Source organism: Grammomys surdaster, unplaced genomic scaffold (genome assembly GCF_004785775.1).
Source record: "Grammomys surdaster isolate TR1022 unplaced genomic scaffold, NIH_TR_1.0 239, whole genome shotgun sequence".
In the NCBI taxonomy this organism is placed as follows: Eukaryota; Metazoa; Chordata; class Mammalia; order Rodentia; family Muridae; genus Grammomys; species Grammomys surdaster.
The window spans coordinates 6,099,763-6,114,102 of record NW_021604684.1 but is presented as its reverse complement, the minus strand read 5'-3'; the positions used below and the strand labels follow the sequence as shown (position 1 = coordinate 6,114,102).

Here is a 14,340-nt window from a genome sequence, read left to right as displayed (position 1 = left end):
CTCAGCCTTTTCAAAGATGCATTAGCTTCAGGGTCAACTTTCCACACAAAGCACTACGATGATTTATGTCTTCAATTAAAATCTACTCTCGCTTAGAGAATGGGACTGCTTGTACTCGTAGTACCCTTTTCTATTCTCGCTATTTCCAAAACCCTCTCACTTGGTTATAATCGAGCGCTCCTGGCTTTCACTGTTGATCTGGGAAGTTGATAAAGCAGTAAACCTTTTGTTAATTTGGCAGCAGCACAGCCTTTATCTGCTTTGATGAGATGGAGCTAGTGTCAAATGTCTCACCGGCTTGCTTTTACCTGGGTTGATGGTGTTATTGTTCCAGCTGACTGCCTATCATTCTGAGTTTTATTTGTTTCCTAATCTTTTAAGTTTAAAAGCTTTGGTTTCTTTAAGTCCCATCACATTCCAATTGGCTCTACTTGAGGGGCAAGTCCCAACTCTGGATCCTCTCCTTTGGGAAGGTGAGTTTGGGAAACTTAGTCTCTCATACTGTTTTTCTTATCTAAAGGAACAGAGACAAGGGATATTGCAAGATCAGATGTCTAACCATTCTTTGCAAAGGAGAAAACATGGCCAAAGATGAAAGAGTATATATTTCTTTCATTGATTTTTCTCTGGCCTCTTAAAAGCATATCTTTCAAGGAAAAAAAATGCTAACAACTTTTATGTTAAGACAGGAATGGGAACCTCATCATCAGAGCTTGATGGGTAGACTCATTCACATCACCTGCTAGCATACATAGAACTTCATAGGATGAAGCAGGCTATCTCTGAAATAGCATGTGGACTTTCTGGTCAGACAGATTCAGAAGGAGGCAATGAAGCCCAAGTACTAAGGAGTGCTGTTCTCCAAGGGTCACATTTAGAGACTGTGAACACTCACCCATCTTGGTCTCTGGAGGACAGTCATGCATTTCCCAATCTGGTTGCCTTTCCCCTTTCACCTTCTCTGAGTCTTGGGGAAACAGTTATCCTCCCATCAAAGGTTTGTTCCCCTTTCCTGAGACATGGAAGCCAGGCTTTTTCTACCAAGCAGACATCTGGTATCTCTCCCAGGTGCCTGGAAACATGGAGGATGGGAAGGTCCTTCTTAACAGTGAATGCACACAGGGAGTCCCTCTTAACAATGAATGCACACAGGGAGTCCCGCTTAACAGCTGTCATGTGCATTTTTTCTCCAGGAAGATCCACGGTTGAAATTTCCAGTACATATGCGGTCAAAAGCATCTTTAAACCCCAATGACCTGGGCCCTCTTCCTGTGAGTATGCTACAGAGATATGAAGTGGTCCAGAAATGTGTGATTATCCTCTCAGTGTTCATGGGAAGACTGTGCCCCCTGCCCCAGGCTTTCTGGATCTATTGGTCAGTGTTCCTTAGAAGGATTAGATGTCAGGGCAGTTTGAAAGGTACATTATAGTACATTACAAGCCAGTGCTTGTAAAAAGAAGGCTTTTAATTATTAGCCATTAGTGAGATTTGTTTTTGATATAGGACATGTGCAAGAGGCGTATACTGCAGGTGCCAGTTTAAGTAGCATGCACTTATTTTGTAACTTAGCAACTCCCGAGCTCCAGCCATATCACTAAGTTATAAGAACAAAAGCCATGAAAATACTATGGTAGGAAAAGTGTAATCACAGAAAGTTTCTCTAATGTCACTTTTGTGGATTTTTAAAAGTGGTTTCCGTTTGTTGTGACTATGAACCGGAAGGGAGTGCTTTGGTTTTTGTTTTGCTTTGCAGTGTTGTTCCACTTTGGAGGCATGATATAATTTGGTCTGTACTGGGTTTAGGATGAAAGTTTTACTGTCTGCCTTCTTCAGCAGCCCACCCTTCATAAAAAGTGCTGGAAATGAGGAGACAGGCTTGAGTTGGGTTTAGTTTTGGTTTGGTTTGGTTTTGGTTCTAGCATTAGTTGTTTAGATGGCCCAGACCAGCCTGGAACTTAAAATCCCCTTGGTCTCACTTCCTGGGTTCTAGGATAGCAGACATGCTCCACTATGCCCAACCTCTAACAAACTGTTTTTTAATGGAAGCTGTTATTTCCCAAAGATAAGAGCCTTTTGAAAGTCTAAGAAAATCTCTTAGGCTGGGAAGATGGCTTGGTGTCAAAGAGTGTCTGCCACACAAGCATTAGGATCCGAGTTCAAGTTTCTGGAGCAAACATGAAAAGCTAGACTTGGCCACATGCACGCCTGTAGCCCCTGGTACTACAGGGAGCAGACTGGAGGGTCACTGGCGCTTGCTGGCTACTAAACTATCTCCAAGCTCAGTCAAAGAAAGACCCTGTCTTAAACAAGACGGAATATGAACAGGAAGCCCAGTGCCCTCTTCAGACTTCCACACACATGGGCATGTACACCTGCATAGACATGTGCACATACAAATCACACACTCACAACACACCCCACCCCTCAAAAACAAGAGGAAATCTGTTGCCTAAATCTTTCTTCCTTCTGAGCCAGATGAGGTGTGCTGACCTTATCTTAACTAGTAGTACCTCAGTGTTGGGGCTGTGACTCAGCAGGTGAAGCACTTGCTGTGAACATGTAAAGACTGGAGTTCATATCCCCAGAGCCCACATCAAAGCCCCAGAATGGGTGTGGCATCCCTCCTGTAAGCTGTGTGGAGAGGCAGAAAGGCAATCCCCAGAACAAGCTGGTTAGCAGACAAAAAGGAGAGCTCCAGGCTCTCCAAAAGATCTTGTTAGGATAGAGAACAATCCTAACAATTGAGGAAGACACCAGACACCAACCTCAGACCTCCACACCCGTTCCCACCCTGTGCACACGCACATGCGCACATGCATAGATGGACACCCACAAACGCGGGCAGAGGAAGGGAAGGAAAGCTGGTCGGTTGCCCAAGTCTTTTAGTTCCTTAGTGTAAATGATGAGAATCCTCAGCACCGGGGCAGCTCACCCACTTAAATAATAAAGCCACTGTTTGCCACACAGTTCTATGAACCCTCTCCCCCCTTCCCTGAAGTACACAGTAGGAATTTTAACTAAATGAACAGTCTATGCTGAACTCTTTTACAGATGTTTCTCAGGTTTATTTTTATGTGTATTACTGTTTTGCCTGAGTCTGTGTCTATACACTACATGTATGCCTGGTACCCACCAGTCAGAAGAGGCATCAGGTCTGCTGGAACTGATATTACAAATAGTTTTGAGACACCGCAGGTGCCGGGAAACAGACCCAGGTCCTCTGCAGCAACATCAGGTGCTTTTCACCTGAGCCCTCTCCAGCCCTCACACTGTACTCTTCGGCTGTTTCCTGAGGTTCCCATGGAGCATCATGCTGGTGTTTCATCCGGTGAAAGCTGGAGGGACTCTTGAGCCTGCGTGACTTGTTGGCTGTGCCCCCTGAGTTAGCATTGTTTGGAATATTCTCAGTGCTAAGGTGTTTCTAGAAGGGAAGGGTCCTGGAGTTTTAGTGTCACCTTGGATTTGGGAACTGCTAACTGATGTTTGTGTTCTCCCTCCTCCTTTTCCTGGATGCTAGCCTGGCTGGGAAGAAAGGATCCACTTGGACGGCCGCACGTTTTACATCGACCATAGTAAGTAGCCCCTGCTGTGCTCACGGGTGTGACAGGGTACAGGAAGGGGAGGATGACATAAATGTGATGGTGAAGCTTTGTCATTTTACTCCCTGTCCAGGCAGCCAGGTGTTATGTGGAGAGAATGATACCAGAGAGTCAGTGCCCTTATACGGTACTGTGCCTTCACCCCATGGTTGCTTCAAAGTAGCCCTTCAAGCTTTCGCCCAACTTGATCTTGTGACCTATTAACTTTTTTATGATAAAAGTTTTTTTTTTATTTTTGTTTTGACAGTCCCTTGATATTTGCGCTTTTTAATAAATACACTCTGGAAATAGAAAATAAGATTAGAAGTAATGATTTAGTTTAAAAACAAAAACCGAATCCACTCGAGCAGTGTTCTCCACTGTGGATGCTTCCGGAGCACTGACCTCAGAGGCCGGTTCTGAACTTATTTTCTATCATGGCATGTGTCCCTGCACCCAGCACACTAATGATATATGCAGCTGTTTTCCTGAAACCTTAGTATATTTGCTGAAGATGTTTGTTTTAGCACCCATGGATATATGTGTGGTTTCTCGTTTCATCTACAAGTTGAACTAATAATGTTTGTTTTTAGCCAGGAGTTGGGATTGGAGGGTTGAGGAAAGTTTTGGTTTGGGTTGGGTTGGGTTGAGTTGGGGGAGAGGTGTTTTTGTTTTTGTTTTGTTTGTTTTTATCTATAGTTTGTTTTTCATAATATTATATTCATGTAGCCCTAAAACTTTCTGAAGTGGGGGGGGGAGCATAAAAATGCTTCTGATAAGGTTCAAATCCAAGTGCAGTTGATGGGATCTGGTTCTGTGTTTTCATTTAGTTCAGAAGCAGGAAGTGAGCTCATGTCTATTGATGAGCCTTTTGCTGAGAATCCTGTCCCTAGGCAGTGCTCCCAGGTGGTGCTCCCAGGCGGTGTTCCCAGTCAGTGCTCCCCGGCAGTGCTCATACACAGACCAGTGGCTATCTGGAGGGAGGAGAGACTTCCTCTGAGTGTCACTAGGGGACCTAGAATACTCCAAGAACTTGCCTTCTGACATGAAGTCAGTGAGAAGGCCTACCCAAAACTCAAAATATTTAGGGGGCAGGGTCTGCCTTGGAGTTAAAACAGATTATTTCAAGATATATAAGCTTTGGTTTTGTCTTAGATTAGGAAAAAACACTGAGTTATACACTTTCCAGCACTGTACTGTGAGCATACAGTTGTCAACATGACCACTTCCTGGGTATGTGCATGAATTACCTCCTCCAATACTATTTATTCTAGATTCTGAGAACTTTCTAAAATGGGGGGAGATTGCACTCTTAATGACACTAAAAACAGTTCTCCATAATTTACCAGGCTTTGCCCTGTGGACAACCATAAGGGATACAGGCCAAGAAATCATTCTTTTGCTTTTTCCTTCAAAATCTAATGTGTGAAGTACAAACTCCCTGTTTTCAAAGGTTTTATCAGGTCAATGGGTACTCCCCCAAACAGCTTTAATCACCTGGTGGATACAAATTAGAAGTTTCCTCACCTTCAGAGTAAAACATTCCCAACAGTTATCTGGCAAAATCCACTGCCTACCAGGCGCCCTGGGAATTTCCTACATTGACACTGGCTGACCTGAGAGGCAGGCTTTCAGAAGCACGGAATGCTCATTTGGACACCTTGATTCACTTGATAGACAATTATGACTGACACACAGACCAGATGTGCCCAGAAGCTGAGCAGTTGGCCAGTGGTATCTCAAATACAAAAGTTACAAGAGAAGTTCCAGTAATTTATGCTTTCCTCAACCCTGCCCACAGTTACCCAACCTATGAGCAGTAGCTAATGTGGCTAGGTTTCTCGTCTCTCTACTTTCTTCTTGTCGTTTGATTTGAAATGTAATGTCTCAGGTAAAAAGAGCATGTTTAGATTCTCATGTTCTTTTGTGAACACTAGCTAACTGTCCCCAATCCATCCACCCGTGGACAATACTTCACAACAGATTCGTTCTGTAGCCCTAGGAACACGTGTGTTTCCAAGCGCTCAGACTTTGTGAAGGACTTTGTCTTCACTCTCAGCGTCTTCCCTCAGTCATTACAAAGACAACACAGGAAGCTCCTGTTGTATGCTGGGGCATGGTCAGCAGTGGAGGGGAGTTGTGGGACTGATACCTTACACCCCCTGTTCTCAAGGGCCCATGGCTGGTAGAGAGTGCCAGGAGGTGTCTTAGGCATTGTGTTGGAAGGTGAACCTGATATTTGAGTACTCAGCTCGATAGTGGATGAAGATGGCTCTGTGGGTGTGTGTTCTCCTCCAGACAAGATTTTGAACAGGATTCACTCTAAAGGGCATGGTGGGAATTGAATTTAGAACAAACCAGATATGGCTAGCCATTTCACACTGACAGTGAGAGCTACCCCATGGGCTCTGCCCCTCAAAACCCTAAAGCCTTTGTCATGATTTGTTTGTATGTGTATAGACATTTACAGGCTCGTGACTGGTCATGCCATGCCAACTTCAAAGGAATGCAGTCCTGTTCTGCCTGGCTGGCATGCAAAGGAGGCTGGCTGGCATGGCATCCAGGCCAAGCCAACAGGTATCTGACAGGATAAGGACTATAGGAGCTTCAGAAGTCTATTCCCAGAGTCAAAGGACGGTGATCAGATGTAGTCTTGAAAATAAATTTTAGACCTACCTATGGAGGAAATCTTGAATAGAGGCAAGTAAGGCCCTAGAGGTCTAGCGCGTGGAATAACAGTCCAGGACACAGGTGCATGTCCCACCCATCAAGAACAAAGTAATGACAATTGGGTGATCACCAAGGACAGGCAAAGCCATGGGCAGGTTCTCAGTCTTGGTAGTCAGTGCATTATGGCACTGCTTTTGTTAATGAGACTTCTGTCATTGTGATAGGTACTGGCCTAGGCAGTTTAAAGAGGGAAGAGTTCATTTTCTCTCACAGTTTCAGAGGTCTAGCTAGTCCTTTGCCCCATTGATTCTGGACTGACAAATTTGGCAGAGGCTACTCATCTAACAGACAAGAAGAGAGTGACAGAACGTCAAGGCTGATGGCCCTTCTTAGTTTTCTCCTTTAAATCCATCCTAGCATCCAGCTTGTAGGCTAGGGCTGCCCACATTCAGACAGGTCTTTCCCCAACCCTCTTAGTAAATCCTCTTTGGAAAAGCCCTCACAGACAACACCCAGAGGTTTGCGTCAATAATCTCAATTCAATCAAATCAGCTGCCAGGTTAATCCTCAGGCTGCTGACTGGGGTGTCAGGTTACAGGGCCACTGGGTGTTGGTGATCACCTGCTCAGAAAGCTAAGGGAACCCAGTACAGGTGTCAGGGATGGAGTCTGATATTCAGGTCTGATCAGAAGATTTGAAAGTTCTCCTGTGTTGGGAGAGGTTGGTTTATTTTGATGACAAACATCCAGTCAAGACAGTTATTACCCAAGCTTCTGTATAAAGGCACGGTTCTGTCCAGCTGTGTCCTGTTGTAGTCTGTGACCTATACCTTATTTTGTTTTTTAATTTTTCCACCTCAGTAGCAGCTTTGAATTTCCAAAGTCTTTCTCTTTTTAGAAATTGGACAACCTAAAGTACCACCCGTATTTAAATTGTATTTATTTATTTTAAACACCACCTGTATCTGCCAGTGTTTCCTGAAACAGTTGAACTTTACATTCATGGTCTTTTTCTGCCAAATTAAAATGAAATTAGCACTGTGGATGTGTAGTCTTAGGAGGTTGGTTTTTTTTTTTTGCCTGTTTCTTCTTAATGTAGACCATTTTTTATCACGAGTGTATCTTCATAACACAGAATGACGGGCTTCACCGAAGCTTTTCCGTATAGATGTTAACATCTGCTTTAATCATAATCAGCCTAGAGCATTTTCGTCAACAATGCCTCTGTTTTCATGAAAGTCCATGACGTCAGAGTTTTAAAAATTAACTAACATGCTTGTTAATGTTGAATCTGTGAGTTACTGTTAGCACACTAGCAGGCTAAGTGCATGGTGAGTTTTCAGAGAAGCATCCTCCCCCCCCCCCTTCTGTTTTAAACTTAGAAGTAATCTGTTATACCCCAGCCTGCCCTCTCCACACCTTTTTTGTCTGAGTGCCCCAGACATACCTCCACCTGAGGCTGCACATGCAATCCCCCCTGAAGCATTTTTAATCATGTGTAGGTGAAACCCCACATGACCCAGGCAGCTGCTCTATGCCATCACCTGAGCACTTCTGTTCTGAAACTGCTCGGCTAGGCTGCCAGGGAACCCTTTCTATGAAATCTTGCTCAGCTATGTCTAAATCTTTTATAGTGACCACCATTGCTGCTTCAGCTATGTGTATGTGCAAGAGGCACACGGGTGGATTATTTCTGTGTTCAGTGTGGAAATCTCTACTTGAAAGCAGGTTTTTCAGCATCATAAGCAAATTTTAAGAAGTGTTTGAAATGAGAAAGAAATGTGTATGTATGTTAACTACTTAGGGAACTAAACCTTATGCCTTTGGAAAATCAAGATCAAGTTATAAATCCTTTACAAGTACAGGGGTTTATAATTGCACATTTACCAGGTTGCTCACCCCAAACTGCAAAGATACATTTTTACTTTTGTTGTGTGTTTTTATTATGTTTAACTAATCATATATATGTTTGCCATGCAATAGCAGGGTTACCTTCTAACTCCCAAATACTAAACCCCCTCCCGCCCCCCAGGGTCAACCCATAGGGGCTTTAGAAAGAGAAACTTCTGTTTTCTAAACACTCTGTTTACCGAAGGGACTAGAACTAATGCGCTGATGTTTTTAATGTTTTCAGATAGCAAAATTACTCAATGGGAAGATCCAAGACTACAGAACCCAGCCATAACCGGTCCGGTCAGTATCCTCATGTTTCTCTTCTTCGTATGAGCTTGTGACTGTGTATTACCCACACTTCTTGTGTGTTACTACTGTGATGGCCAGACACTGGTGAAATTGAATAGTTTAAAATTCACCCCAGCTCCTCAGTGAGTTTTCTAGACAGGGTGCAGCTGCTTGGGGCATTCATGTTGGACTGGGATTAGAAAGGAGGAGAAAATGGGGTTTGTAACAGTGGCAGATTGAAATGTTTTCTTCCTGGTCCTTTAAAAAAGGATGGTTTAAATGGATAATCAGGATTGTCTCCCCTTTTTAAACAGCATCATTATTAAAGATATTTTAATATAGGCTTAAACATGACAATTAGGAGGAAGAGAAGCACTCAGAAATCTAGAAAGATATGCCCTATACCCAAATGTGGATGCAGGCCCTTTAAGAGAGAAAAGCACTCCTCCCTTCCTGTTTATAATCTACAAGACCAAGCCCTGCATTTATAGGATGCTGGCATTTGTTAGGACAGCGGTAATAAATGCGCGCTAGTCAACCTGCATCTCTTCCGCCTTCAAAACCCCATGGAGAAAAGGTCGGGAAGCTATGGATTGTGTCTGGACTCTGCTGATTCACCAACTCTGTCCTGGTGCCACTCACACATGCTGGTTAGAAAGGATCCATCTGACTTAGGGCCATGAGCCCCTGAGATATTGTGGCACACTGCAGTCATGGACAGAGGGAAAGTCCTAAGTCCTCTCTTGCTAGTGACACACTCATCAGCACGTAGTACCTGGTGGGCTGAGGGTGCTGAGAGACAAGCTGGTTGGCCTTTTCCATTAAATGCTCAGTTCTGCCAATTACATAATTAGGTTACTTTTTTTCCTTCTGTTTTTTTAGGGATGTTCTCCCATATCCTCTGGCCTCCAAACTGGTGATTAAAAATTTGCTGCCAACATGATTGCCATTTCTTGGAGGGCAAATATTTCTCTCTTTCTCTAGTGATTTTTTTAATTTTCTCGTTATCGTTGATGTTCTTTGAGCTCAGTCACATGTTGGATGGTGGGTTTCCCCTTATGGATCTCATCTTAGACGCTGGATCATCTGTGGGGAGGGGGTACATTATATCTCTCCTTTGTTCTGGCAAACCCTCCGCCACCTATCCCACACTGCCCTCCCCGCCCTTACTCCACCGGAGCCTTCGCATCTCTCTCGGTCTTTGTTCTTGTCTCTTAGGACTCTCCTCCCTCCCTCCTTGGCTGTACTTTGAGCTGTTACTTGATTCTTCTAGTTAATTATTTCTCAAGGTTTTTGTAGATGCTTTACGTGTCCATTGTGCCTATGAAACGAGTGTGTTTAATTGTTCAAAGTCTTTTGGGGGTCTTATAAATGTTGCTTTGCCTTTTAACTTCTTCTATATTGCCTTTTAAATTGTTCTTTTATATGTTGATGATATATACTTACTGAACACCCTCTCTCTGGGTACCCTGTTTTCCCCAGTTCTAGGGGTACTCAATCTCCTACTTATTATGTCTTTATTTTCAAAACAATTATGTATTGTCTGGGTGACTGTGGTACATGTGTTTATGAATGTGTGCATGTGTATGTATACAAGCGTGCATGTGTTTGTGTGTGTGTGTGTGCACGTGCATGTATCCTGGCACACACACACTCTTTTTTCCCCGCTCTTTCTAGGGTTTTTTAAAGTCCTGGTTACCATTTACAGTCACTTCTTGGCCTCAATTTATGCCACCTGACTACGGCGACTCTGTATCTCAGGCCTACTTGGATACAAGCGTGAAGCGTGAATGTACTCCAATCTCTTTCCTTTAGCATGTCTTCACTTACATTTCCGGATAGAGATAAGACTTTTGTAGGTTTCCTGGGCCTGAGGCTAGTTTTTCTAGACCCTTTTCAACTCTAAGCCTAGGACTTTGTTACAGCTTACATCTGCCCATGAGACCCCTTAGGACAACGACTCAACAGATAAAACCCATTTCTAGCACTGGAGGTTTTACTTGGTCTAAAATTAAATAACTCAGTTTTCAAAATGGGGTACAGAACTAAGCAGTGTTCAGAAGATGAAACACAAATGGCTGAGAAACACTTGAATATTTGACATTGTTAGCTATAAGGGAAAAGCAAATTAAAACTACTTTGAGATTTCATCTTACCCTAGTCAGGATGGCCAAGATCAGTAAGATGAATGACAGCTCATGTTGGTGAGGCTGTGGGGGAAAGGGAGCATTCATACGTTGCTGTTAAGACCGCCAACTTGTACAGTTGCTCAGGGTGGGGGTCCTTCAGGAAGCTGAGAATCGATCTACCTCAAGATCTGCCTGTATCACTCTCAGGCATATACCCAAAGGACTCTGCGTCTTACTACAGAGACACTTGCTCATCCATGTTCATTGCTGCTCTGTTCATAGCAGCCAGACACTGGGAGCAATAGAGATATCTATCAGCTGCTGAGTGATGAAAATATGGTACACTTACAGCTGTTAAGAAAAATAAGAGCTTGCAAGTAGATGAATGGAGCTAGAGCCATTCATCCTGAGGTAACCCAGACCCCAAAGCCAATGGCATGGAGTCTTAGTGTGTGGGTCCTAGCTTTTAAACTTTCGCTGTGTGTGTTCAATCAAAATAACCATAGAGGTTAGAAACCCAGTAAGGGGACAGGGAAGAAAAGATCCCACATGGAATGGGAGAGATAAAGGGGAAACTAGAATAGGACTGAATGGGGGAGGGGGTGGAAGAGCAGGGTACAGGGGGGACTGTGGGGAGAGACTAAAGCGTCATTGAAAAACCATATGGAAACTTACTACTGTAGAGTCTTCCAAAAATACATACACACGAAAGAATTTAAATGGAGTCACCATATGACAGGGAAGGCAGTGTCCAAGGCAGACTCCTCTTACATAAATGAGAAAACGGTGATGAGGACGTATCATGGAGCTAGCTGCTGATAGTCTGTCTAAGACTGCATGAGAAAATTGGGGGCCGGTGATGCCCCTGTCTCCTCCGACTCCACCCCCAGTCTCAGTCACAGTTAATCTGACAGTGTCGTCCAAATGTCTTTCCTCCTTGGGGCTCGAAGGTCACTGTTCCCCATCTGTTTCATCCATCTCTCTAGTTTCTCAGGGGTACCTCAGAGCTGCCTTACCTAGGCTCCCACAAAATAAGCCCCCCAAACTCCGTCAGTATTCCTTTTCTTACTTCCTACCTCTATTTATTCTTTTCTGGATTAATTTTACGAAATAGTAGTTTTCATTCTGACATTTATAAACATACATATTTTGTGCTGGTGCCTGTCTGTGTACTAGCAAGTGTTGGAAATCATACATGACTCCCTCAGATATAACTCTGTGTCTGAAATGCATAGGAAGAGTGGTCAGCTCTCAGGCTCCACACAAACCCATGTGAAGAGAGGCCTGCAGACAGAAGGAAGACCACGGGCCATGTGAATTGTCTTTAGAATGTTCTTAAGCATTATATATGAATAGAATGTCTTCATTGCTCTTATATTCAAAACAAATGACATGAAGTTTTTTTTATAAAGAATAGGGGTTTGGGGGGGTCTGTCAGCTATTTGTGTGATCATGCCTTAAAATAGAATGTAAAAGACAGAGGTTTTGTTCTTCTCTTTGTGGGAAGACCAGTTTAATGAAAGGTGCTGGAGTCTGAAGATGTTTTGCTGAGGGTTGGGTACACCATGCCCAAGTTCATAAGTTTGCTAAAAGCCAATGAGTTGCTCTGACTGAGGCAGTTGCTGATACAATCATTGTATTGCATATAAGGTCAGTCCACTTTGGTTCATAAAAGAATCACAGACCTTTACAGTCAGCTCCAGGCAGTGGCTGGACTCCATGTTACTACATAATGCGGCTTATAAAGGTGACTTAAATCACCACGTTCAAATATTACTTAGCCACATACTTACAAGAACATGCAAGACATACAAGAACTTTTGATGTGTTGTTTTCTTCTGAGTCAGGGTCCTATTATGTGGCCCAGCTGGTCTCAAATTCATGATCCTTTGCCTCAGCCTCTCAGGTGTCAGTCAGATAGGATATCACAACTTTTCAAGAGTTGTATCTAACTGAGACCCTGAGCCCACGCTAGTGGGCCACTTTTTTTTTTTTTTCCATAGAGAAGGTGTTTGAGTTTAAAGGAATTCTTGCATAAGTGTTCTAGTTTCATTTCTTTCACTGTGATAAATAACTTGACCCAAAGCCACCTGGAGGAACTTACAGTTCAGGTTACAGTCCATCAAAGGAGGAACTTGAGGGCAAGCCTGCTCGCTGTTCCAAAGAGTATTACTTCCACCCATGAGGGATGCTGCTTGTTGGCTCACACAGGCCCATGCCTAGCTAGCTTTCCCATACAATCCAGAATCGCCTTCCCTGGGAATGCTGCTGCCCACAGTGAACTAAGCCCTCCTATAAAAATTGACAACCAAGACAATCCGTAGGCAGGCATACACCAATCTGATTTCAGAAATTACCCAAGTGGACAGCTAAGCCAACCAGGACACCAAGTAAAAGGCAAACTTTTTGACTCCTCAGTCTAACTCTTTTCAAAAGTGTCATTCCTCAGATTTTCCACTCTTTGAAAGAGGTTATCAGTCTACTGCCCTTTCTGTTTATGGTATTTCTCCACAAGTTTGTTTCTGTTGCATTGTTGCTATTAGTTTTGGGATGCTGGAGATAGAACCTAGGCCTTTGAACTTCATAAGCAGACTCTTCCATGGAGTCATGCCCTCATTGTTTGGTGTTTTCAGACAGCATCTTGATATATAGTCCAGGATGGTCTTGAACTCACCATCATCCTGCCTCTGCCTCCTCCTGAGTCATGAATCACTAGCATAAGTAGTATGCATGGCTTTCCACAAAAACTTTTTAAGTGACGAGTATATATCACTTGGAGTTGTGTGTTAAAGTGCCATATCCAATAACACTCAACTCTAGGAGGGGGAAGTGATATACATATAAAAGATGCTTTGTATCTGTGTATCTCTGTGTGTTACCCTGACTCCTACTCTGGCAAAATTCATACAGAACAGGTATCTAGTTTGTGCGATGTGATCTTAAGAGTTTCCTTGGCTACAAATCCAGTGTTGTTCTGACTAGCTCTCATCACATCCGGGACTCGGTCCCTTCCTATGCAGACATTATGCCAATTTTCTGTAGAAAATAAAGAATATGAGTATTTAAGGTTTGCGATCCATGAAACTTTGCCAGCATTGGCTCACTACACATAAAATTTCAGGCATATACTTACATTATCTGTGTGTGTGTGAATTTTCTCTTGCAGGCTGTTCCATACTCCAGAGAATTTAAGCAGAAATATGACTACTTTAGGAAGAAGTTAAAGAAACCTGTGAGTAATCAAGTCTTCCAAAATCTCTGTTTTAGCCTATTCCCATCACCCGTTACCTCCCTGAGAACAGCATGCTTTTGACTTGGGAACACTTCCTTTTTCAATGCCCTTTGTCCCACCCAGATCTTTGATCTGAATTTTCCTTCTAACAGAAATGATAAGTGAAGACTAGCTCAGTGTTACATTATCACATCACCTAAAAGGCAACTTCCTATGTGATATATTAACCCATCATATGATTCTTATGGAATAGAAAATAATTCAAGACCAAAGTCAAGAAATCTGGGGAGACCACATTGAATTACACCTCTTTATGTCTGAGGTGCAATTTTAACTATATAACTAACATTTTAACAAGGTATATTTTTACAGCATATAATTATGTTACTTGGTAGTGTTGAGCCCAAGTGTAATTATCATCATCAGCAACAACAACATTTTACAACCAAGAGACCCTGGAAGGTTTATACGGGCAATGCTGAGTTTGATACTGTACTTACTATCGTCATGCCTCCCCACCTCCAACCTTATGTCTTCTGTGTTTGTTACC

At 43.1% G+C, this 14,340-nt stretch overlaps 1 protein-coding gene across 5 annotated transcripts in view; it reads left to right on the top strand.

Annotated features, from left to right (window-relative positions):
• Positions 1-14,340, top strand: part of Nedd4l (NEDD4 like E3 ubiquitin protein ligase) — a 215,750-nt gene that overhangs the window by 178,565 nt on the left and 22,845 nt on the right. For all 5 annotated transcript variants that reach the window (XM_028774297.1, XM_028774298.1, XM_028774295.1 and 2 more), the window contains 4 exons: positions 1,194-1,271; positions 3,519-3,573; positions 8,383-8,441; positions 13,725-13,790. In XM_028774297.1, the coding sequence (XP_028630130.1) occupies positions 1,194-1,271; positions 3,519-3,573; positions 8,383-8,441; positions 13,725-13,790 (258 nt within the window). The remainder of the gene's footprint in view (positions 1-1,193; positions 1,272-3,518; positions 3,574-8,382; positions 8,442-13,724; positions 13,791-14,340) is intronic.